Raw genomic sequence first — 26,694 nt, forward strand, 5'->3', positions numbered from 1 at the left:
GACAGATTTCCCGCGGCTGCAGGTGTATGTGACAGATTACCCAGGTCCCGCGGCTGTAGGTGTATGTGACAGATTACCCAGGTCCCGCGGCTGTAGGTGTATGTGACAGATTACCCAGGTCCCGCGGCTGTAGGTGTATGTGACAGATTTCCCGCGGCTGCAGGTGTATGTGACAGATTTCCCGCGGCTGCAGGTGTATGTGACAGATTTCCCGCGGCTGCAGGTGTATGTGACAGATTACCCAGGTCCCGCGGCTGTAGGTGTATGTGACAGATTACCCATGTCCCGCGGCTGTAGGTGTATGTGACAGATTTCCCGCGGCTGCAGGTGTATGTGACAGATTTCCCAGGTCCCGCGGCTGTAGGTGTATGTGACAGATTACCCAGGTCCCGCGGCTGTAGGTGTATGTGACAGATTTCCCGCGGCTGCAGGTGTATGTGACAGATTACCCAGGTCCCGCGGCTGTAGGTGTATGTGACAGATTACCCAGGTCCCGCGGCTGTAGGTGTATGTGACAGATTTCCCGCGGCTGCAGGTGTATGTGACAGATTACCCAGGTCCCGCGGCTGTAGGTGTATGTGACAGATTTCCCGCGGCTGCAGGTGTATGTGACAGATTACCCAGGTCCCGCGGCTGCAGGTGTATGTGACAGATTACCCAGGTCCCGCGGCTGCAGGTGTATGTGAGATTACCCAGGTCCCGCGGCTGTAGGTGTATGTGACAGATTACCCAGGTCCCGCGGCTGTAGGTGTATGTGACAGATTACCCAGGTCCCGTGACTGCAGGTGTATGTGACAGATTACCCAGGTCCCGCGGCTGTAGGTGTATGTGACAGATTACCCAGGTCCTGTGACTGTAGGTGTATGTGACAGATTTCCCGCGGCTGTAGGTGTATGTGACAGATTTCCCGCGGCTGCAGGTGTATGTGACAGATTACCCAGGTCCCGCGGCTGTAGGTGTATGTGACAGATTTCCCAGGTCCCGCGGCTGTAGGTGTATGTGACAGATTACCCAGGTCCCGCGGCTGTAGGTGTATGTGACAGATTACCCAGGTCCCGCGGCTGTAGGTGTATGTGACAGATTTCCCGCGGCTGCAGGTGTATGTGACAGATTACCCAGGTCCCGCGGCTGTAGGTGTATGTGACAGATTTCCCGCGGCTGCAGGTGTATGTGACAGATTACCCAGGTCCCGCGGCTGCAGGTGTATGTGACAATTACCCAGGTCCCGCGGCTGCAGGTGTATGTGAGATTACCCAGGTCCCGCGGCTGCAGGTGTATGTGACAGATTACCCAGGTCCCGCGGCTGTAGGTGTATGTGACAGATTACCCAGGTCCCGTGACTGCAGGTGTATGTGACAGATTACCCAGGTCCCGCGGCTGTAGGTGTATGTGACAGATTACCCAGGTCCTGTGACTGTAGGTGTATGTGACAGATTTCCCGCGGCTGTAGGTGTATGTGACAGATTTCCCGCGGCTGCAGGTGTATGTGACAGATTACCCAGGTCCCGCGGCTGTAGGTGTATGTGACAGATTACCCAGGTCCCGCGGCTGTAGGTGTATGTGACAGATTACCCAGGTCCCGCGGCTGTAGGTGTATGTGACAGATTACCCAGGTCCCGCGGCTGTAGGTGTATGTGACAGATTTCCCGCGGCTGCAGGTGTATGTGACAGATTTCCCGCGGCTGCAGGTGTATGTGACAGATTACCCAGGTCCCGCGGCTGTAGGTGTATGTGACAGATTACCCAGGTCCCGCGGCTGCAGGTGTATGTGACAGATTACCCAGGTCCCGCGGCTGTAGGTGTATGTGACAGATTACCCAGGTCCCGCGGCTGTAGGTGTATGTGACAGATTTCCCGCGGCTGCAGGTGTATGTGACAGATTTCCCAGGTCCCGCGGCTGTAGGTGTATGTGACAGATTACCCAGGTCCCGCGGCTGCAGGTGTATGTGACAGATTTCCCGCGGCTGCAGGTGTATGTGACAGATTTCCCGCGGCTGCAGGTGTATGTGACAGATTTCCCAGGTCCCGCGGCTGTAGGTGTATGTGACAGACTTCCCAGGTCCCGCGGCTGTAGGTGTATGTGACAGATTACCCAGGTCCCGCGGCTGCAGGTGTATGTGACAGATTTCCCGCGGCTGCAGGTGTATGTGACAGATTTCCCAGGTCCCGCGGCTGTAGGTGTATGTGACAGATTACCCAGGTCCCGCGGCTGCAGGTGTATGTGACAGATTTCCCGCGGCTGCAGGTGTATGTGACAGATTTCCCGCGGCTGCAGGTGTATGTGACAGATTTCCCAGGTCCCGCGGCTGTAGGTGTATGTGACAGATTTCCCAGGTCCCGCGGCTGTAGGTGTATGTGACAGATTACCCAGGTCCCGCGGCTGCAGGTGTATGTGACAGATTTCCCGCGGCTGCAGGTGTATGTGACAGATTACCCAGGTCCCGCGGCTGCAGGTGTATGTGACAGACACCTGCAGCCGCGGGAAATCTGTCACATACACCTGCAGCCGCGGGACCTGGGTAATCTGTCACATACACCTGCAGCCGCGGGAAATCTGTCACATACACCTACAGCCGCGGGACCTGGGAAATCTGTCACATACACCTGCAGCCGCGGGAAATCTGTCACATACACCTACAGCCGCGGGACCTGGGTAATCTGTCACATACACCTACAGCCGCGGGACCTGGGTAATCTGTCACATACACCTGCAGCCGCGGGAAATCTGTCACATACACCTGCAGCCGCGGGAAATCTGTCACATACACCTACAGCCGCGGGAAATATGTGACAGATTACCCAGGTCCCGCGGCTGCAGGTGTATGTGACAGATTACCCAGGTCCCGCGGCTGCAGGTGTATGTGACAGATTACCCAGGTCCCGCGGCTGCAGGTGTATGTGACAGATTACCAGGTCCCGCGGCTGTAGGTGTATGTGACAGATTACCCAGGTCCCGCGGCTGTAGGTGTATGTGACAGATTACCCAGGTCCGGCGGCTGTAGGCGTATGTGACAGATTACCCAGGTCCCGCGGCTGTAGGTGTATGTGACAGATTACCCAGGTCCCGCGGCTGCAGGTGTATGTGACAGATTACTCAGGTCCCGCGGCTGTAGGTGTATGTGACAGATTACTCAGGTCCCGCGGCTGTAGGTGTATGTGACAGATTACCCAGGTCCCGCGGCTGCAGGTGTATGTGACAGATTTCCGCGGCATTTCATCTTGCAACAAATATAGCCGTTTGCTTTGCAATTTACAGTACCTAAAAGTGGCAGAGTAAGGTGGAATAGTAAGTGACTCTTCGGATTTTAAAAAGAGAAACGGATTAATGTACCTAACAAAGGAGAATTTTTTGAAAGTCAATAGATCCAAAAGAACTAAAAAGTACTATTCTTCCCAAAAAAAACCAACAGAAAAATACTGTTGTTAAAAATGACACATCACAACTGCAAACTTGTTGTCAATAACTTATACAAGTGTGACATTTAACACAATGATATGTTTATCATATGTACAGGTTTCAACTATTAACATGAAAAACATTTACAGCTCAGGCACATTTTTCTTCATCTTCTGTTTATATGTATTTATTACGTAATTATGCCCACACCACAGTCCCGTGGTTTGTAATATTTAGAATATTTCGTATAAGCCTTTTAATGTCAGGATTTGCAGGCACCACTGGTTAGAAAGTGTAAAAAAACCCGAGGTTAACAGGTAAGTATATAACTAACCACCTTAGAGAACAAACTGATACATTGTGCACGAGAGCTCTGATCTGGAAACTTCCGTGCAGTGATGCAGAGCGGCATATTGCACAAATATTAGAAATACACCATCACTTTATCTAAAAGACATTTAAAAATACAATTTACAACTAAATAACAATAAAACGTTATTATTTAATAGTCTCATTACAAAAAAAATATTTGGTAGCCCAGTTGTATGACAAAAATGTACAAAATAAAAAAAATAGAAGTATTTATAAAAATGTGTTTTTTGATCAGATAATAGATACAGTATGTACTAGGGGGGTAAATGATTATGGTGTAATAGTGCAGAATCTGGACAAGGCCTGGAACCGACAGCTTTCCCGGGGCCCAGAACTGAGGATCTGTGATTGTGTGTGGGGGGCTGGGGTGGTTGTTGGAGAGGGGAAGGGTTGTGCTTGCCCAGGTGGGAGGGGGGGGCAGGGCACTTGTTCCTCCCTCCCCCAATCAGTGGCCCTGTTTGGGACTACCACGTGGAATTTCCCATTTAAGTCTAAGGGGGGAAAGGGGGTTGTACAGTAGTACCGAATCAGCACTATAGGACCGTAATGAACTACCCCCTTAGTGTGTGTCAGAGGTAACGGAGACGCTTTGTAAACAGCTGTTTGTATATACATAGTATGCACGTGTTATAGAACATCTGTAAAGCAGCAGCCACAATACACACGAAACGTTGGATGTAAGTATATGTTACACTTTAGAGAAATGATGGATTTAACTCTAATACTGACATGAAGAGATATATGAGAGTACGCTTTGTTCTCTTTATGGGTTAGAAAAAATACCATTGGGTCCTTGACTAAAGGCAAATTAGGTGCAAATTAGCACCAAGTCATTTATTTTGTGTAATCCTGTCTCAGTTGCTTGGTAACACAACATTAAGGATTTCCTGCCAATCAGAGTAGCAGATAAATATGTAGAATTCTAGAAGCCTTATTGGTCCCAGGAAAAAGAAAAAAAAACACAAATGTTGGGAAATCTTTTGCCAAATTAATATGAGTTCCTCAGAAATACTGAAGTACCGGAGCATGTGAAACCTCACAAGTCCCTTTTTTTCCCATGAAAGAGACTTGTGATGTTCTGAAACCTAATGTTCTTACTACATAATCACTGGCCTGCAATAGATTATTAAATTAAATGTTTGCTTGTGATCAGTATTCATTAAACAGGGCTGGAAAACTGACTGCCAACAACAGTTACAGGAGCAACTAAATCATTCTAAATAATGCCCACTATTAGGTAGGATTCCTGAAGGCAGTCACTCTGATTTCATTTGTGCCCTAATATCACATGGCAGAGTTTCAAACAAGATGTCTTCTACAATGAGTGCATTTTGCTTCAGGGCCTTGCACTCGCCGAGTTCTGCTGGTAACGTTTCAAAGTGATTGCCTTTAACATCCAGGTAGGAGAGGAATACTAAGTTGCCAATTTTTGGTGACAGAGAACACAAGTTATTTTTTCCAATTTTCAAGGTCTTTAGCTTCTTGCAGAAGTACAGTTCATCGGGGACGCTTTCCACCTTGTTGCAAGAAATAGCAAAATACTGTAAGCTTTGGAGAACTCCAATTTCTGGTGGAATGAATCGAATATCATTGTAAGATAAGTCTAAGTACCTAAGTCTGTGGCATAAGAATAAGTGGGAGGGCAGGACCTCTATCTTATTGTGGCTAAAGTAAAGGCGTTCCAAGCTAATGAGTTTCTTCATGTGCTCGGGGATGTATGTAATGCTGTTGTACCAGAGCTTTAAGATGGAAAGCTTTCGCAGGTGTTGGAAACTAAGTATTTCTTCTATGGACTTGAGATTATTTTCTTTTAGATCCAGTTCTTGTAGTGTTAAAAGGCTGAAGATTGCATGAGGTATCCGCTCTAAGTCACAGTGTATAAGCTCCAGCTCTGACAGGTTACCAATCTTCTTCAAATTATTCATCATCACTAACTTCGTGCCGTCATTATGGATGCAGAGTTTCTGAAGATGACTGGAAACATCAACAGCACCTTGAGGAATTTTGGATAAATTGCTCTTTATGAATAGGATTTTAAGGCTCTTTAGCTCACGAAAAGACTCAAGTGTAATGTTTTTGGATACATCCGGGGTTAAAGAGCCCATCAAGTAAAGCTCCTCCAAGTTTCTCAGCCCATACATCCATGGTGGAAGTTCTCTAATGTCATCAAACTTAACTCTTAAAATCTTTAAGTTCTCCTTTAAAAAAGCTAAGGCTGCAGTGTGGATCTTTACCGAGCACTGGAACAGGGAGAGCTCTTGGAGATTGTCCAGTTGGGCGATGGTTGCTGGTATCATGACATTGTTAATAATTTCCAGCTTTAAAGACTGTAGTTCTGTAATCTCAAAGACTGTGTCTGGAAGGCCCGACAGCATAAACAGCTGGATTTCCAACCGGTTGTAGGCATTTGTTTGCAGCCGCTGCCTGAGTTTATCCGCAGTCCACTCATTGTTTAAGTTCAGTTGCTTCAGTTTATTTTCACTGACTTCAGACAAGAAAACAGCAAATCTTTTGGAATATAAGGGGTCGTATTGGTCTATCATGTGGAACATAAAGGCAAAATCATTTTTGACATCTGGGATATCATCTATTCCCGTCTCCTGACGCACATACTCAAAGGAATATTCCTTTAAGGAGCGATAGAAGAGCCAATATAGTGTGTAAAGGCACGTGAAGCCATACACACCAACAAAGCACAGATAGCAGAATGAAAGCTTGGAGAACAGATGTGCCATGGTATGGTTACAGGAGAAATGCTTATACCCAGTCATGTCTTGTATATCAACATTGCAGTCCACTGTAAACTGTACTTCTGACACCAGTGCACTATTGTAACCGATAATAAACAGAAACTTTAGCACTTTCAGGACGGTTTGGCGGACGTACATGGCATAAAGAAGATCCCCTTCTTCCACATGAAGTCGGAATTTTTTCACCTTCTCAAACAATGCTTTGGCTTGTTCTCCCTCCTTTTTATCCAGGGCTCCTGCTGTTGCTTTATCAAGCACAAATTTCTCTGGTATTGATTTTAACGACTGAGTCTTCACCAGGGGACTCTCTACGGCAGACGGACTCAGATTGTTCTTCCTGTTGTCTTTTTCTTCCGGCTCCTCGCCCGACACCTCAGACAAAGCTCGAGTTGTCCAAGGAGATTCAAAACACTTTCCCAGTATTGAAATAAAATGTTCTATTTTTGAACTTGATCCGGGAAATTTAAACCAAAAGTTGCTACAAAGCATGAAAATCAAAGTATGAATAAGAACCAGGTAAGGGAAATACTTTGCATACCAGTGCAGCGCACGCTCGTAGCACATTTGGTTAATGAAGCTGTACTGCTGGATATCTAAATCTGTCTTTAGTCCTTTCATTTCCACAGTCACAGGGGGCGTGGGCAGGGTGGGTGCAGGAGTGGGTGCAGGAGTGGGTGCAGGAAGTGGCAGCGCTTTGGATGCATTATATGAAGAGGAGTTGTGAGCTGGGTGCACTCTCCTGGGCAGGCAGATTATCTTGTCTTGCATAACCTAAATGAAAGGGTCAGACACAAGACAACACGTTTCTATACAAAGTGTCTCAATACAACTAGGACACACAAACCCCTCCAACGCAAAGCACTTAACCTCTTCCCTCCCAGAAGGAGCTTTACCTCCCTGCACTCCAAATACAATTAGACGGTAAGCGCGATGGGGCAGTGACTTGCGCCTGGAATATTACATGGACACCACTCCATACACAGCACCACTATATACAAAATTCACTATACACAGTAGCACTGTATACACAGCAGCACTATATACAACAGCACTACACACAACAGAACTCCATACGCAGCAGCACTATATACAGCAGCACTATATACAGCAGCACTCCATGCACAGCAGCACTATAAACAGCACTATATACAGCAGCACTCCATATACAGCAGCACTCCATACACAGCAGCACTCCATACACAGCAGCACTATATACAGCAGCACTCCATATGCAGCAGCACTATATACAGCAGCACTATATACAGCAGCACGCCATGCACAGCAGCACTCCATACGCAGCAGCACTATACATACAGCACCACTATATACAGCAGCACTATATACAGCAGCACTCCATGCACAGCAGCACTATATACAGCAGCACTATATACAGCAGCACTATACACAGCAGCACTCCATACACAGCAGCACTATATACAGCAGCACCACTATATACAACAGCACTATACACAGCAGCACTACACACAACAGCACTCCATACGCAGCAGCACTATAAACAGCACTATACACAGCAGCACTCCATGCACAGCAGCACTATAAACAGCACTATATACAGCAGCACTATACACACAGCACCACTATACACAGCAGCTCTCCACACACAGCAGCACTATATACAGCAGCACTATATACAGCAGCACCACTATATACAACAGCACTATACACAGCAGCACTACATACAACAGCACTCCATACGCAGCAGCACTATAAACAGCACTATACACAGCAGCACTCCATGCACAGCAGCACTATAAACAGCACTATACACACAGCACTATACACACAGCACCACTATATACAGCAGCACTCCATACACAGCAGCACTATAAACAGCACTATACACAGCAGCTCTCCATACACAGCAGCACTCCATACACAGCAGCACTCCATACACAGCAGCACTCCATACACAGCAGCACTCCATACACAGCAGCACTCCATACACAGCAGCACTATACACAGCAGCACTCCATACACAGCAGCACTCCATACACAGCAGCACTATACACAGCAGCACTCCATACACAGCAGCACTCCATACACAGTAGCACTCCATACACAGCAGCACTCCATACACAGCAGCACTCCATACACAGCAGCACTATACACAACAGCACTCCATACACAGCAGCACTATACACAGCAGCACTCCATACAAAAAAAATTTATTATCGTGATCGTTAATATTTGAGCAGTTTATCCCGGTGTATTGAAAATGAATAAAAATCGCTAATTGTAATTTTAGCCACGCCTGATATTAATAACTTCCCAGCCTTATCTAACCACTAGGGGGCCTTATACTGGGGCAACTGCAACGGCATAACTCACCCTCCAAAAATCCATTTCATAGGGGAACAAACAATGCAACACAGGCTTATTTCACTAAATATACGAGGAGGTGTCATATTGTTAGGTGTTTATATGAAGTATATAATCAAAGGGGGATATTTAGCATTTATGGGGAGGGGGCATTAAAATACAGATTTAGCCAACGTTATTGCAATCCGTGCCACACGCCGGCGGTGGCTATTGTTTAGAGTCAGCCACGCGGGAGAAGGGGTGCGGCTATTGTGCCATGTCACCTGCAGGAGTGTGCCAAGGGTGCAATAACGGCTACATCTGCACCTGTAAATCTCAATATAATACGTTCTCACTATGCAGCTAAATATCTGAGCAAATTCACAAGGGAAGGAGCAGCTCGCTGGGACCCAACACCCGTACCACCTACCTGTAATGTGCAGCCAAATACCCCGATCATCAGCATGGCCACCGCCAGATAATCGGTGAACACATCCCACCACGGTTTGAGGACTCGGAACGCCGGCTGCTGCTCAGAAAACTGCCGGAATTCAGTTACTGGGATCATGTTTCTGGAAGAAAGTAAGGACGTGATATCACAATCTTATTAGCAAGGACACGAAGATCAGACTCCTCCTCATCAATCCACCCTCTCCTAGTGAGCATGTCACTGAATGTGCCGAGAAGCACTTTCTGCACGTTACATGTCTCCCTACCCAGACATGACACCCTCCCAGCCTCCGGGAGGAAACTTCTAGCCGTTTCCCAAACATGGGGCATCATTTCCTCAAAGGGCAAATCTTTCAGAGCTACATTATTACCCAGCTGTAAATTGCATTTGTTTAAATAAACATTTACAGTTTGTTCCTCTCTACCCATATAAATATGTGACTATGCTGCTACTTAATAAGAATCAGTGAAATTAAAGGGTAACCTATATAATATGCACTATTTACCCATTTATGTAGCCAAAATGTTTTCCATCACAACAACACACTATCTGCAGCAGCTAAATGCTGCTTACAAAAAAGCAAAAGCCTTTCAGGATCCTTCTGGCTCTCTGAGGTGTAGCTTCCCTGTTCAATTACATTACGTCGCACAAGCTAATGAGATGTCATTTGTGATTTATTTAGAAGCAATTATAATTCTCCATTATTGTTTGCAGCATTAGTTTAAGTATTTAAAAAACAAAAGCTGTGATATTGCGTACAAATTAAAAAAAATTACTGCTAAACAGGTAGAACGCGTTTAATTTCACAATCGTTAGAAAGGTTTATTCTAAAGAATACGGGAGATCCTTCTACTCTGATACTCTGTACCACTATACCTTTCCCTTCACAGGAGCCGGGAGTTACGATTCACCAACTCCCACTTGTGTGCTGCACACTACAATAACTTCAATCTTTTCTTACAAAGGATTGTACAAGGTAAATGATAGGTTAGGCGTTATAAAACCCTGGATAACATGGCATGATATGACGGATTGAGATGAAACACACAGCAGAAATCTGGTTACATTGTAGAAACTTTACAGGTAGTGGACCTCGGGCCGCACGGTAACAAAGATATACATGAAGGAACGGAGGATGAACTAAGCAGACCTTGGAGATGTGGAGTGAAATAAAGAGAAAGGGGTTAGACAAGACCAGGACAGGTCCGTCTTCTGGTGAAAGTGGTTTCAGGATAAAATTGCCAAAGGTGAAGTTAGTTTGGGTGATGTAAAGAGGGGTTTCCTGCCTCCAAAGTTCTGCTACAGCAAGAATGATCTGAAACCAAAAAGTAGCAGTCACAGAAGAAAAGCAGGTGTTCAAAAAAGGTTCCCATTAACCCTTCCTGTTCTGAAATATCACCGCCCCATCCTCTCTCTATCCTGCTCTCTCCCCCCCCTCATGCTCCCACCCGTCATGCCCTCTCCCCACTCCTTAATTCTTTCTCCCCCACCTCCCTCCCCGACCCTCCCTTATTCTCTCCCCCCCTTATTTCCTCTCTCCCCCCATTCCCTCACCCCCTCACTCGCTTTTCCTACACACACACACACACACACACACACACACACACACACACACACACACACACACACACACACACACACACACACACACACACACACACACACACACACACACACACACACACACACACACACACACGACACACATCTCTCGGTCCATGCTGTTTCCTCCTCTGCTTGGTCCCAAATCCAGGCTCTTTACACCTCCTCCTGATTGGCTGCTGCTGGGTAAAGCAGCCAATCAGGATGGAGGAAATTGCCCTGCTCTCTCCCTGCTGGGGAGATCAGGGGAAATCCCCCCCTCTAAGAAAACTAGGTGCAGCTGCCTCCCAGATTGTTCTGCCCCCCAAATTCTGCGCCTAGTTGGCCTCCTGGTTAAACCGGCCCTGTATGCGGTCAGATTCGCCATGTTTAGCCTGAGCCGTGCTGCTTACATGTTGTAGCGATTAAGGGGTTAGGAATTTTGTGGAAGTAAATGTTTTTATTGTATTTTTTATAGAATCTGAACCCTAAAAATATTTGTAAATATGTTGCACATTATCTAAATTATTTGAATTTCAATATATGTGCTGATTGTGCATGCTGCGTTCCCTTTAGCAGCCCCGGACAGACACTCCTTTCTTAGCACTCCTGGTAAAGCATAAAGGAAAATAAATACAAATAAAAGAGGACAGTGCTCCATACAGGCTGGGATAGAGGGTCCGAAAATAGGTGATAATCCACAAACATCATAATGAGGGATACAAAAAGTACGGTGTTACAGGCAGCACTGCCAAAAAAAAGATTAAAGTACAGTATATAATGTCTGGTGCACGGGAACAGCAGGAGGGACCCTTAACCCTCCCAAAACTATAAAGCCACAGAGGTCAAGTCCCCAGCACTCAATGTGAATAACACGAAAAACACTGGAATATGCCAAAATATATCAATTGTACAGGATTGAAATGAAATACACAATATAGGATATACAATAGAAAGGTGCTATCACTATGCTAGGGTTTATGCCTGCTCATAGACTGTTAGCTCAGTGGGTTACCTTTCTCTTCTCAGGGACTCTCCGTGGGTTCAGGCCAAGGCTGTAGTGGAGTGAATAATAGAACAGGGCGTCAGGAACTATTCAACTCGAGTATTTATTGGGTCACAGATCAGCATACAGTCATGGACAGAACAGCTATTTCCCCTCTATCAATTGGGTTCACCTCACTGGTCCCTACATACCCCAGAGTGACCTCAACCTGTCCCTTACAATCCCTACTTAAACTGGAGGTAGAATGACCCTCCCCCTCCCCCTTTATATCCCTACTTAAACTGGAGGTAGAATGACCCTCCCCCTTTATATCCCTACTTAAACTGGGGATAATGCTATTACTCTCTCTTGCCTCAGGAACTGTCCTTCTTGGTAGGAGAGGCTTCCAGTGGCGTGAGGCCCAGGCCCTCTCATGACTGCAGACACAGGTCCCTGCCTGTCTCTCTTCCCCTTCCCCATGGTAGGATTAGCACGCAGTAGTATGGTTTCCCCACCCAGGGGCCTCACTACCCCGGGGCAGGACAGGGTAGTCTTCCCCCCTGAGGGGCTGGACTGGATCAGCCCCAGTACCCTCAGCTCTCTCTAATTGGGAAGACTCACCTTCTTATACCAGGGGAGTGGCCAACCCCCCCTACCCCAGTAACTGGGCAGATCTGGCTGTATCCCATGCCACCCCTCCTGCATGTGACACAAACTGCTCCCACACATGTGCCTGAAAGCTGCAACATAGTATACATCCAGAGGAAGCTACTCACAAGCAGGACCGCGTGCGGGCGTTCGGGAGGGAGGGCGGCAGTCTGCTGGGCGATGTCTGTTCATCCCCAGCAGACGTTTTCAGGAGGCGGGGAGGGGGCGGGGCTGCAGTCTTGAAATCATTCTCAGGAATGATTTCATTGGCTGCCGAGGTCCCAGTGACGCTGCTGCAGCTTCAAAAAACGATTTTTTTGTTTATTGAAACTGTATTCAGCGTCAACTCCGGGCTTCGGAGACAGGGCAGCTGCTACCCTGACAACCAGTATTCAATTTGAATACTTTGTGTCCCACGGCAGCACGCACGGCAGCACGCCCTCCCTCCGAAGCCTGCACCCTGAACGAGGCCTAAGGCTGAGTTCAGGGTGGATACTACGGCCGCGAGCTTCCGTGCGCGCCTTTGTCGCACGCTGCTGCAGCCCAGCAATCTGTGCCTTAGCTGCAGGAGTTGGGTCGCGGCGTTTGCGGGCGTGGCGAACGTGTCACGGAGCTGGTTCGCTGAACCTGTTCACTTGACGCGAATGCAGCCCGAAAAATTAATTTCGGTTGTGTCGGCAAAATGTAGCAGCGTCAGCGCTGTGCTGCGCCGCCAAGGGTCGTTTCTACCCTGAAAACAGATATTCTCTTTCACAACTTCGTCCCGAACGTACGTAAGCGCGCGCAAGTCGCGTTGTGACCTCCCTGAACTCAGCCGAACACTGCCTGCTATTACCAGGACTTATATTCCAGGACATAGAGATATAGCAGGGTGCTACACTAGGATTAATGATTGTCTCAATAATGCATGAAAGAACATTGCTAGGAAAGGAAGCTAACAGCAACCGTCTTATACATTTTTCCATCTAGATAAAGCTGCCTGGTGTTGAATTACCTCGGAGTGTTTTTAAGCAAATAAGACAGCCCTGCTCTCTTTGGACCACGAATGCACGGACAGGCGAATCATTGGTGACAGAATGTTCCATGGAAAAATCTAACAACTCATGCTTCCTGCTAATAAAATACACTGGATATAGCAAGAAAGATAACCATTTAAGGAAATTATGAATTTCACTAAATCTATGAACTACCTGTAATAAGTGGGAATCCTCTTAACGTATATTAGATACATGCTAACTAGAAGAGAAGGCTTGGGAGAATTCTGAAACAACAACTATTTTTCAGCACTTAATGGCTAGTGCTGTCAATATTGTCTCATGGATACAAAAACCCAGTGATTTATAGTTGGATAATGTCATTCAAACCATATTAAGAGAGTAAAGGAGGGCTATTACTCAAAAGAGGAAAATGAATAGACCATATATCTATTCAAATCATTGTATCCGCTTTTGCCAGTGCAAGCACGAGATAACAAGGCTAACCGGTAACCAAACACGGTATAATGAAACCGGTAACCAACCGGTAACCAAACACGGTATAATGAAAAAACGAAATATTGCTTCCTCATATTAGGAAAAACTTCTCTCCTTGATCAACAACGTGGACTAACAAAGTTGTTCCATGATAGAATGCAGAACTTTAATGTTTTGCTCCACTGATAAAATATATATTTCCATTCATAATTTTCATGGATTGTACAAAATACTTAGTTTAGAGATCTACTAAAGCTTTCCCGGGGGCATTAATATTTAAGTGAAACATTGTCTATTTAAAACCAGAGACAGAACATAAAACACAGACAGAGCTCAGTGCACATCCAGTGAAACTCATACACGGTACAGTGCCTAAATATATATGGTCTTTTAGTTAACCTAATTTAAGCTCACCCCCTCCCACATTTAAATTGTTAAAAGCTCACTCCATAGCATCTCCCACTCTCAGGGGAACTTGCTTGCTTGCAGTTTGATTGTGACATATCTAATACAGAGTGCTTTTCCTGGTAATGTACAGGTTAATAAAAGCTTCAGTCAGACTTAGAACTATGCAACTAATTTTGACAGATTTATTATAAATCATTCTTCCTGGTAATGCACAGGTTATTAAGAAATTATATTAGTGTTAGGGACCCTTGAGATGTGGTCTGCCGTGTAGTGGCTCAGGGGCTTACAACAATTTGGCCAAAATGTTAAACTAAAAGACCATTTTATTTAATAGATATCTATACATATATATTTAGGCACTGTACCGTGTATGAGTTTCACTGGATGTGCACTGAGCTCTGTCTGTGTTTTATGTTCTGTCTCTGGTTTTAAATATATATTGCCATGCTCAGTAGCACTCCTCTGTGACACTTATATGCTTATATATAATATATGTTGTGGTTATTTTGGGTGTTCAATATGAGCTTGTAGGTGTCCTGTATGTGAAACATTGTCCCAATGTATGCATCAGGGTGGTCCAAGCTCAAACATCTATGTCCACATCCTAGAGGATAGGCTTTCAATATGTCTCTGTAACACTTACTAACTTAACTGTACTGTACTTATCACTAAGTATGTATTTCCATGAAAACTCGGGCCTGCTGCTGACCCACAAGGACAGGACTTGGACAACCTCCTTATAGATTCGGAGGAATCCTTGCTGGTTGCTTAATTCTGCTCAGATGTTTGCTTAGTTCTCACTGTGAATGACGGGATTACATGAATACCTGATGTGCAATGACCCTTCATAGTTCTTCTAATGAATTATTTCAGATCAAATTATTGCCAAGACAAACTCAGACTGGACTAAAATTAACTGAACCAGGGATCTACCAGAGGCAAGACTGGAGTGGTCACACTAATTTGGAGGGGGGGGGGGGGGGGGGGGACAAACACTGATTTGCAAATCTCTGCTGCCCAAGGCACACACAGCTTTATACTGAAGCACAAACACGTTAAAAGGCTTCACTCTCTGAGCTGTGTAGCACAATCTTTTAATTGCCCCTTTCTTGAATCTCTAGGACAAAGTTTTAGTATTCACTCAAGTATCATGAGCTGTGTCCTTCTCCTCGAGTGGGCTACTCACCCAACATGTGACTCCAAGCCCCCTCCATCGGAAAAGCAAAATATACAGCATCTGGCTGCACACATTTCATGGTAATAAACTGTACTGGTTACTTGTTGCATAAATCACCAGTAAGTAAACATTTATATTACTCACAAATAGCAAAAAACCTTAACAAACAACAGAATTACTGACAAACAGTTTTCCGATGCGTCACTTCAAGGGGTGTGTAACCCCATTAATGGCTGCTGTCCGTACCCAGCATGCAGTGCTGGCTGAGCAGCACACCGTACACCGCTGCTGAACTCAAGCGTTTTACTGGGGGGGTTTATTAACAAACAGAAAAAGGCCATCATTCAAATAAAGTGCGCGTTCCTAGGAGAAAATGGCACATGTAAAAGTGCTCCTCCTCGCAGTTAGAAACTCGAAGACATTTATTCAGAGCTAAAAATGAGCTTTCGAGCTGCTAATATCCACTTCTTAAACATGAACAAGGAGCTTATAAGTCTCACATGCCCACCTGTTTGGCAACATTTAGAAAACTCTTCACTTTGGCCCCAAAAAAAGGCATAACCGTTTGCATGTCTGAAATAGACAAGTAACACTGTGACTTTCTCAGAGTAAAATCATTCATTTCAAACTACGGCCGCCCTAACGTTACCTGGTAAACATGGATACTGCGGCTAGCACAGTACCAATTCTGTTACACAGGATATAGGATCATTTCCTGTTTTTGTGAATAGGACCTTATTTCTCGCACCACGGACTTCCTTTTAATAAAAAATGTCTTCTGATTAAAATATAGATTATATTTAATACTATAAAGTATTGATATTTTGATATGTAGAGTGATACATCACCTTTAAAAATGAATCGACTCCTGCTGGACAATTTTTCATTTACTTCACAATATATTCTTATTCCCCAAAGCAAACAAAAAATGAAGTGTTGACCAAAATGATAAGGTACAGTATCTATTTCAGCCACAGACATAACGTCAGGTTACCACCAGTAAGATTTGAGGGGTGTACAATTACACATGCAATGAGGAGATATATATAGATATAGATAGATCTATATATATATCTACGGTATATATATCTGACGAGTTAAACTGCCAAGCATGAACAACTAATAAGTTGTGCCACTGAGCTGATCCTACTTTTTCCCTGTACAAACTGCCTTCACTTACCATTTATAGACACACAGACACACACACAGACAGACACACACACAGACACACAGACACACACACACAGACACACAGACACACACACACAGACACACACACACACACAATACTGAGGTCATCTGGTTATTAACTGTACCTGCAGTCGAAACCAATTCCTAAGAGCTGTAGGCCAGGATTCACTAAGCCCCTGTGTGGGGTGTGGGGGTGCCGTACCCCGATCCGGCTTAACCGCTATTGATTTGAATGCCAGTTAACACTGGAGCAGGGTTGCAACACGCCCCATCGGCACTTACCGACCCCCCCCTGCCCCCCCAGTGAGCAAGGGGCAGCAGATATCAGACTGTGGCAGTAAATGTATAAACACAGTCTGTGGATTAACTCTGAGTTGGGCAGCGAGTCCCAGAACAGCCCTGCTTTACAATAAGGAATTCACATGTAAGAGTTACAGGTTATTTATTAGGTAAGATACGTTTTGTAGCAGTTTCATTGGGTTTAAGGTTTTTCCAATCATACGGATTTGGAGGTCAGTATGTACATTTTTGACTATCAACTGGGTGCTGTAGAGGGTGATTTTTTATTCCACTAGATTAATAAAATAGGACAGTGTCTGAGTCTAAAAACTGATGTTAATGGACTGGATTTTCCTTTCACAGAATATTCCCTTTACGCACAATACGAATACCATCCCACACAGAGTGCAGGGAGCGGGGAACGGCTGGCTGGGATTACAGTGCTGTCCTGCACAGTACTAATACCATCCCGCACAGAGTGCAGGGAGCGGGGAACGGCTGGCTGCGATTACAGTGCTGTCCTGCACAGTACTAATACCATCCCGCACAGAGTGCAGGGAGCGAGGAACGGCTGGCTGCGATTACAGTGCTGTCCTGCACGGTACTAATACCATCCCGCACAGAGTGCAGGGAGCGAGGAACGGCTGGCTGCGATTACAGTGCTGTCCTGCACGGTACTAATACCATCCCGCACAGAGTGCAGGGAGCGAGGAACGGCTGGCTGGGATTACAGTGCTGTCCTGCACAGTACTAATAACATCCCGCACAGAGTGCAGGGAGTGAGGAACGGCTGGCTGGGATTACAGTGCTGTCCTGCACAGTACTAATACCATCCCGCACAGAGTGCAGGGAGCGAGGAACGGCTGGCTGCGATTACAGTGCTGTCCTGCACAGTACTAATAACACCCCGCACAGAGTGCAGGGAGCGAAGAACGGCTGGCTGGGATTACAGTGCTGTCCTGCACAGTACTAATACCATCCCGCACAGAGTGCAGGGAGCGGGGAACGGCTGGCTGTGATTACAGTGCTGTCCTGCACAGTACTAATAACATCCCGCACAGAGGGCAGGGAGCGAGGAACGGCTGGCTGCGATTACAGTGCTGTCCTGCACAGTACTAATAACATCCCACACAGAGTGCAGGGAGCGGGGAACGGCTGGCTGCGATTACAGTGCTGTCCTGCACAGTACTAATAACATCCCGCACAGAGTGCAGGGAGCGAGGAACGGCTGGCTGGGATTACAGTGCTGTCCTGCACAGTACTAATAACATCCCACACAGAGTGCAGGGAGCGGGGAACGGCTGGCTGGGATTACAGTGCTGTCCTGCACAGTACTAATAACATCCCGCACAGAGTGCAGGGAGCGAGGAACGGCTGGCTGCGATTACAGTGCTGTCCTGCACAGTACTAATACCATCCCGCACAGAGTGCAGGGAGCGGGGAACGGCTGGCTGGGATTACAGTGCTGTCCTGCACAGTACTAATAACATCCCGCACAGAGTGCAGGGAGCGAGGAACGGCTGGCTGCGATTACAGTGCTGTCCTGCACAGTACTAATACCATCCCGCACAGAGTGCAGGGAGCGGGGAACGGCTGGCTGGGATTACAGTGCTGTCCTGCACAGTACTAATACCATCCCGCACAGAGTGCAGGGAGCGAGGAACGGCTGGCTGCGATTACAGTGCTGTCCTGCACAGTACTAATACCGTCCCGCACAGAGTGCAGGGAGCGGGGAACGGCTGGCTGTGATTACAGTGCTGTCCTGCACAGTACTAATACCGTCCCGCACAGAGTGCAGGGAGCGAGGAACGGCTGGCTGCGATTACAGTGCTGTCCTGCACAGTACTAATAACATCCCGCACAGAGTGCAGGGAGCGGGGAACGGCTGGCTGCGATTACAGTGCTGTCCTGCACAGTACTAATACCGTCCCGCACAGAGTGCAGGGAGCGAGGAACGGCTGGCTGCGATTACAGTGCTGTCCTGCACAGTACTAATAGCATCCCGCACAGAGTGCAGGGAGCGAGGAACAGCTGGCTGGGATTACAGTGCTGTCCTGCACAGTACTTATAACATCCCGCACAGAGTGCAGGGAGCGAGGAACGGCTGGCTGCGATTACAGTGCTGTCCTGCACAGTACTAATAACATCCGGCACAGAGTGCAGGGAGCGAGGAACGGCTGGCTGCGATTACAGTGCTGTCCTGCACAGTACTAATACCATCCCGCACAGAGGGCAGGGAGCGAGGAACGGCTGGCTGCGATTACAGTGCTGTCCTGCACAGTACTAATAGCATCCCGCACAGAGTGCAGGGAGCGAGGAACGGCTGGCTGGGATTACAATGCTGTCCTGCACAGTACTAATACCATCCCGCACAGAGTGCAGGGAGCGAGGAACGGCTGGCTGCGATTACAGTGCTGTCCTGCACAGTACTAATACCGTCCCGCACAGAGTGCAGGGAGCGAGGAACGGCTGGCTGCGATTACAGTGCTGTCCTGCACAGTACTAATACCGTCCCGCACAGAGTGCAGGGAGCGAGGAACGGCTGGCTGCGATTACAGTGCTGTCCTGCACAGTACTAATAACATCCCGCACAGAGTGCAGGGAGCGGGGAACGGCTGGCTGCGATTACAGTGCTGTCCTGCACAGTACTAATACCGTCCCGCACAGAGTGCAGGGAGCGAGGAACGGCTGGCTGCGATTACAGTGCTGTCCTGCACAGTACTAATAGCATCCCGCACAGAGTGCAGGGAGCGAGGAACAGCTGGCTGGGATTACAGTGCTGTCCTGCACAGTACTAATAACATCCCGCACAGAGTGCAGGGAGCGGGGAACGGCTGGCTGCGATTACAGTGCTGTCCTGCACAGTACTAATACCATCCCGCACAGAGTGCAGGGAGCGAGGAACGGCTGGCTGCGATTACAGTGCTGTCCTGCACAGTACTAATACCATCCCGCACAGAGTGCAGGGAGCGAGGAACGGCTGGCTGTGATTACAGTGCTGTCCTGCACAGTTGTAATACCGTCCCGCACAGAGTGCAGGGAGCGAGGAACGGCTGGCTGCGATTACAGTGCTGTCCTGCACAGTACTAATAACATCCCGCATAGAGTGCAGGGAGCGAGGAACGGCTGGCTGCGATTACAGTGCTGTCCTGCACAGTACTAATAACATCCCGCACAGAGTGCAGGGAGCGAGGAACGGCTGGCTGGGATTACAGTGCTGTCCTGCACAGTACTAATACCGTCCCGCACAGAGTGCAGGGAGTGAGGAACGGCTGGCTGCAATTACAGTGCTGTCCTGCACAGTACTAATAACACCCCGCACAGAGTGCAGGGAGCGGGGAACGGCTGGCTGCGATTACAGTGCTGTCCTGCACAGTACTAATAGCATCCCGCACAGAGTGCAGGGAGCGAGGAACGGCTGGCTGCGATTACAGTGCTGTCCTGCACAGTACTAATACCATCCCGCACAGAGTGCAGGGAGCGAGGAACGGCTGGCTGTGATTACAGTGCTGTCCTGCACAGTACTAATACCGTCCCGCACAGAGTGCAGGGAGCGAGGAACGGCTGGCTGCGATTACAGTGCTGTCCTGCACAGTACTAATACCGTCCCGCACAGAGTGCAGGGAGCGGGGAACGGCTGGCTGCGATTACAGTGCTGTCCTGCACAGTACTAATAACACCCCGCACAGAGTGCAGGGAGCGAGGAACGGCTGGCTGCGATTACAGTGCTGTCCTGCACAGTACTAATACCGTACCGCACAGAGTGCAGGGAGCGGGGAACGGCTGGCTGCGATTACAGTGCTGTCCTGCACAGTACTAATAACATCCCGCACAGAGTGCAGGGAGCGAGGAACGGCTGGCTGGGATTACAGTGCTGTCCTGCACAGTACTAATACCATCCCGCATAGAGTGCAGGGAGCGGGGAACGGCTGGCTGGGATTACAGTGCTGTCCTGCACAGTACTAATACCGTCCCGCATAGAGTGCAGGGAGCGAGGAACGGCTGGCTGTGATTACAGTGCTGTCCTGCACAATAACTGGGAGGGAAATCATAACCGACCAATGGGATTATTAAACTGCGGAAGTGCCGATCGGGACACTATTGCTCGGAAAGTCCCACAAAATCCGTGGGGATGACGTGTGCCTCCCAAGTGACTAAAAGTCCGATACACATTTTCCACAACACCATAACTATTGACACTACACAACTGTAAGTAACACCGACAAAGCGGGTTCACTGATTCAATGGTTAGACACACAATCTTGTAACAATAACAAGTTCTGAGAAAACGTGATGACAAATCTGCTTTGTTCACCAAAGTCCCGCGTTTTCCTGCAAATTCCGAGTTCCTGGGAAATGGTTCTTCCAGGAATTAAACGATTCCATTTCTGAAGTCTTAAAGATCATATGCTCAGACAAGTATGAGGGTGGATATGTTATATTACTTCATATTTTTAACTCATTGCAAAATATTATACACTACTGGTAGCAATTTGCACAACATGCAGCATTGGACCATAATTAGGGTTAAATCACCAGTAACAACCATTTGTTATCTACCTCCTTATTTTGTTGCAATGAACATTTTTCCTACTAATATGATTTTGAGTGCCACCATTTTCCTTTGTTTATAACATGTCTCTTTTTATAATACTTTTTCTAAGGGTCAAAAACCCACTTTCAATAAAACGTTGGCAGGTGTACGCCAGCGAATAAATGTATTGGAAAGTGATTCCTTCTGTGTATCTTGCACGGAAAACACTTTTCTTGTTACAAAGAACTGCAGCAGAATAATAGGAAATCATTTTTTTTTTTGCGGAAGATGACGAACATAAAAAAAGAAAAGGAAAAGAAATCGCTTATATTGCTTATTTCTGTAAAAACTGCCACATCGGATCTAAGAAAGGAATCTTCCAAACACCTGTGTTTCTAAGTGAATATGATTTGAATCGGTGTTTAATGGGAGAGAAACGGTGCTATGGAAATACAACTATTAATGACAGAGAAGTTTTCAGCTTCCACGGGCGTCCTACTTTCTCTCTCACAGTGAGGGGACATATTACCTAACTGTCCCAATCAAAAGGAAAACGATGGAATTGAACCTTTTTTGAGATAACTCTGAACGATCCGTTTAATGTTAATAGGATTTGTTAGTTAACATTTTTCACCGTTTTAAAACACAGACATCTCATCGTTCGGTCACATTCCCTGTGATCTTCCTAACACACCGTGACCACAACGGGCGATGACACCTAGAAAAAGCCGTGCTCTCCATGCAACATTACCCGGGGTTTGCACATTAATAACCATGGCAACCACAAAGGATTTATTTTCTAAGGTAGAAATACAATTCCTGTAGGAAACACAAAATCCTAAAGACAAATGAGGCCACAAGTGCAACCAATACAAACACCCAAAAGTAGCACCTGTCCGTGTATCGCAAAATTATATTATTTGGGAAATAAAAATGAACAATAATAGTTTAGCAAAATTAAAGAAAAGGCATTAAAAGTCATAAGCAGCATTTTACACCGGCTGCCGAGGCCACGGGTTATATCAATCCAAGCATCACAACTCCTATCCCCATCCTACACAGCCCGGGCAAAGTGATCTCTAACACAACCTGCCCCGTCCTACACAGCCCGGGCAAAGTGATCTCTAACACAACCTGCCCCGTCCTACACAGCCCGGGCAAAGTGATCTCTAACACAACCTGCCCCGTCCTACACAGCCCGGGCAAAGTGATCTCTAACACAACCCGCCCCGTCCTACACAGCCCGGGCAAAGTGATCTCTAACACAACCTGCCCCGTCCTACACAGCCCGGGCAAAGTGATCTCTAACACAACCTGCCCCGTCCTACACAGCCCGGGCAAAGTGATCTCTAACACAACCTGCCCCGTCCTACACAGCCCGGGCAAAGTGATCTCTAACACAACCTGCCCCGTCCTACACAGCCCGGGCAAAGTGATCTCTAACACAACCTGCCCCGTCCTACACAGCCCGGGCAAAGTGATCTCTAACACAACCTGCCCCGTCCTACACAGCCCGGGCAAAGTGATCTCTAACACAACCTGCCCCGTCCTACACAGCCCGGGCAAAGTGATCTCTAACACAACCTGCCCCGTCCTACACAGCCCGGGCAAGGTGATCTCTAACACAACCTGCCCCGTCCTACACAGCTCGCTCAAAGTGATCTCTAACACAACCTGCCCCGTCCTACACAGCCCGGGCAAAGTGATCTCTAACACAACCTGCCCCGTCCTACACAGCCCGGGCAAAGTGATCTCTAACACAACCTGCCCCGTCCTACACAGCCCGGGCAAAGTGATCTCTAACACAACCTGCCCCATCCTACACAGCCCGGGCAAAGTGATCTCTAACACAACCTGCCCCGTCCTACACAGCCCGGGCAAAGTGATCTCTAACACAACCTGCCCCGTCCTACACAGCCCGGGCAAAGTGATCTCTAACACAACCTGCCCCGTCCTACACAGCTCGGGCAAAGTGATCTCTAACACAACCTGCCCCGTCCTACACAGCCCGGGCAAAGTGATCTCTAACACAACCTGCCCCGTCCTACACAGCCCGGGCAAAGTGATCTCTAACACAACCTGCCCCGTCCTACACAGCCCGGGCAAAGTGATCTCTAACACAACCTGCCCCGTCCTACACAGCCCGGGCAAAGTGATCTCTAACACAACCTGCTGCTCCTACACAGCCCGGGCAAAGTGATCTCTAACACAACCTGCCCCGTCCTACACAGCCCGGGCAAAGTGATCTCTAACGCAACCTGCTGCTCCTACACAGCCCGGGCAAAGTGATCTCTAACACAACCTGCCCCGTCCTACACAGCCCGGGCAAAGTGATCTCTAACACAACCTGCCCCGTCCTACACAGCCCGGGCAAAGTGATCTCTAACACAACCCGCCCCGTCCTACACAGCCCGGGCAAAGTGATCTCTAACACAACCTGCCCCGTCCTACACAGCCCGGGCAAAGTGATCTCTAACACAACCTGCCCCGTCCTACACAGCTCGGGCAAAGTGATCTCTAACACAACCTGCCCCGTCCTACACAGCCCGGGCAAAGTGATCTCTAACACAACCTGCCCCGTCCTACACAGCCCGGGCAAAGTGATCTCTAACACAACCTGCCCCGTCCTACACAGCTCGGGCAAAGTGATCTCTAACACAACCTGCCCCGTCCTACACAGCTCGGGCAAAGTGATCTCTAACACAACCCGCCCCGTCCTACACAGCCCGGGCAAAGTGATCTCTAACACAACCCGCCCCGTCCTACACAGCCCGGGCAAAGTGATCTTTAACACAACCTGCCCCGTCCTACACAGCCCGGGCAAAGTGATCTCTAACACAACCTGCCCCGTCCTACACAGCCCGGGCAAAGTGATCTCTAACACAACCTGCCCCGTCCTACACAGCCCGGGCAAAGTGATCTCTAACACAACCTGCCCCGTCCTACACAGCCCGGGCAAAGTGATCTCTAACGCAACCTGCTGCTCCTACACAGCCCGGGCAAAGTGATCTCTAACACAACCTGCCCCGTCCTACATAGCCCGGGCAAAGTGATCTCTAACACAACCTGCCCCGTCCTACACAGCCCGGGCAAAGCGATCTCTAACACAACCTGCCCCGTCCTACACAGCCCGGGCAAAGTGATCTCTAACGCAACCTGCTGCTCCTACACAGCCCGGGCAAAGTGATCTCTAACACAACCTGCCCCGTCCTACACAGCCCGGGCAAAGTGATCTCTAACACAACCTGCCCCGTCCTACACAGCCCGGGCAAAGCGATCTCTAACACAACCTGCCCCGTCCTACACAGCCCGGGCAAAGTGATCTCTAACACAACCTGCCCCGTCCTACACAGCCCGGGCAAAGTGATCTCTAACACAACCTGCCCCGTCCTACACAGCCCGGGCAAAGTGATCTCTAACACAACCTGCCCCGTCCTACACAGCCTGGGCAAAGTGATCTCTAACACAACCTGCCCCGTCCTACACAGCCCGGGCAAAGTGATCTCTAACACAACCTGCCCCGTCCTACACAGCCCGGGCAAAGTGATCTCTAACACAACCTGCCCCGTCCTACACAGCCCGGGCAAAGTGATCTCTAACACAACCTGCCCCGTCCTACACAGCTCGGGCAAAGTGATCTCTAACACAACCTGCCCCGTCCTACACAGCCCGGGCAAAGTGATCTCTAACACAACCTGCCCCGTCCTACACAGCCCGGGCAAAGTGATCTCTAACACAACCTGCCCCGTCCTACACAGCCCGGGCAAAGTGATCTCTAACACAACCTGCTGCTCCTACACAGCCCGGGCAAAGTGATCTCTAACACAACCTGCCCCGTCCTACACAGCCCGGGCAAAGTGATCTCTAACACAATTAGACTGTAAGCTCCTCGGGGCAGGGACTCCTCTTCCTTAATGTTACTTTTATGTCTGAAGCACTTATTCCCATGATCTGTTATTTATATTATCTGTTATTTATTTGATTACCACATGTATTACTACTGTGAAGCGCTATGTACATTAATGGCGCTATATAAATAAAGACATACAATACAATACAACATACCCCATCCTACACAGCCCGGGCAAAGTGATCTCTAACACAACCTGCTGCTCCTACACACTCACCCTGGTCTGCACACTCACCCTGGTCCTACACACTCACCCTGGTCCTGCACACTCACCCTGGTCTGCACACTCACCCTGGTCCTGCACCCTCACCCTGGTCCTGCACACTCACCCTGGTCCTGCACACTCACCCTGGTCCTGCACACTCACCCTGGTCTGCACACTCACCCTGGTCTGCACCCTCACCCTGGTCCTGCACCCTCACCCTGGTCCTGCACACTCACCCTGGTCCTGCACACTCACCCTGGTCCTGCACACTCACCCTGGTCTGCACACTCACCCTGGTCTGCACCCTCACCCTGGTCCTGCACCCTCACCCTGGTCCTGCACACTCACCCTGGTCCTGCACACTCACCCTGGTCTGCACACTCACCCTGGTCCTGCACACTCACCCTGGTCCTGCACACTCACCCTGGTCTGCACACTCACCCTGGTCCTGCACACTCACCCTGGTCCTGCACCCTCACCCTGGTCCTGCACCCTCACCCTGGTCCTGCACCCTCACCCTGGTCCTGGTTGGAGAATTGCTGAGCAGCGGGGTCTGTGCAATCAGCTCCTCATCTCCTGTGCCGGGGAATGATGCAGCTGACCTCTCTGCCTCCCGGCTGTCCTGCTGTCCGGCCTCCCCTCTGTCCTGCTGTCCGGCCTCTCCTCTGTCCTGCTGTCCGGCCTCTCCTCTGTCCGGCTCCCCTTGTCCTGCTGGCCGCCAGAGCAGATGTCTCCCCGCCCGGCAGTGACGCACAGGCTCCCCCCCCCCCCCCTAGCAGCAAACAAGGAGGGGATCCCTGCTCAGGACATCAGCACCAGCAGCACCTCCTCCTCCTCCTCCAGGCATCACAGAGCAGGATATGGCAGAGATGTGCAGGGTGTGGGGAGCTGGTAACAGTATGGGGGGGATATGCAGGGTGTGGGGGGCTGGTAACAGTATGGGGGGGATATGCAGGGTGTGGGGGGCTGGTAACAGTATGGGTGAGATATGCAGGGTGTGGGGGTTGGGGGGAGA

General features: G+C 48.6%; 1 protein-coding gene across 5 annotated transcripts; it reads right to left on the reverse strand.

The window, feature by feature from the left end:
• Positions 1-3,476: 3,476 nt before the first annotated feature.
• Positions 3,477-26,426, reverse strand: LRRC8C (leucine rich repeat containing 8 VRAC subunit C). Of its 5 annotated transcripts, XM_075615577.1 has the most exons (4): positions 26,197-26,426; positions 11,886-11,925; positions 9,269-9,410; positions 3,477-7,290 (listed from the first exon to the last, which is right to left on the reverse strand). In XM_075615577.1, exons 3-4 carry the CDS (start codon positions 9,404-9,406, stop codon positions 5,026-5,028), a joined length of 2,403 nt encoding a protein of 800 aa, XP_075471692.1. In that variant the 5' UTR covers positions 9,407-9,410; positions 11,886-11,925; positions 26,197-26,426; the 3' UTR covers positions 3,477-5,025. The 5 variants fall into 5 exon arrangements, with proteins under 5 accessions (XP_075471692.1, XP_075471693.1, XP_075471691.1 ...); XM_075615578.1 differs by lacking the exon at positions 11,886-11,925 and having other exon boundaries at positions 26,178-26,426; XM_075615576.1 differs by lacking the exon at positions 11,886-11,925 and having other exon boundaries at positions 26,197-26,425.
• Between the last annotated feature and the right edge of the window lie 268 nt (positions 26,427-26,694).

The sequence above is a fragment of the Ascaphus truei genome, chromosome 10 (genome assembly GCF_040206685.1).
Source record: "Ascaphus truei isolate aAscTru1 chromosome 10, aAscTru1.hap1, whole genome shotgun sequence".
Lineage (NCBI taxonomy): Eukaryota > Metazoa > Chordata > Amphibia > Anura > Ascaphidae > Ascaphus > Ascaphus truei.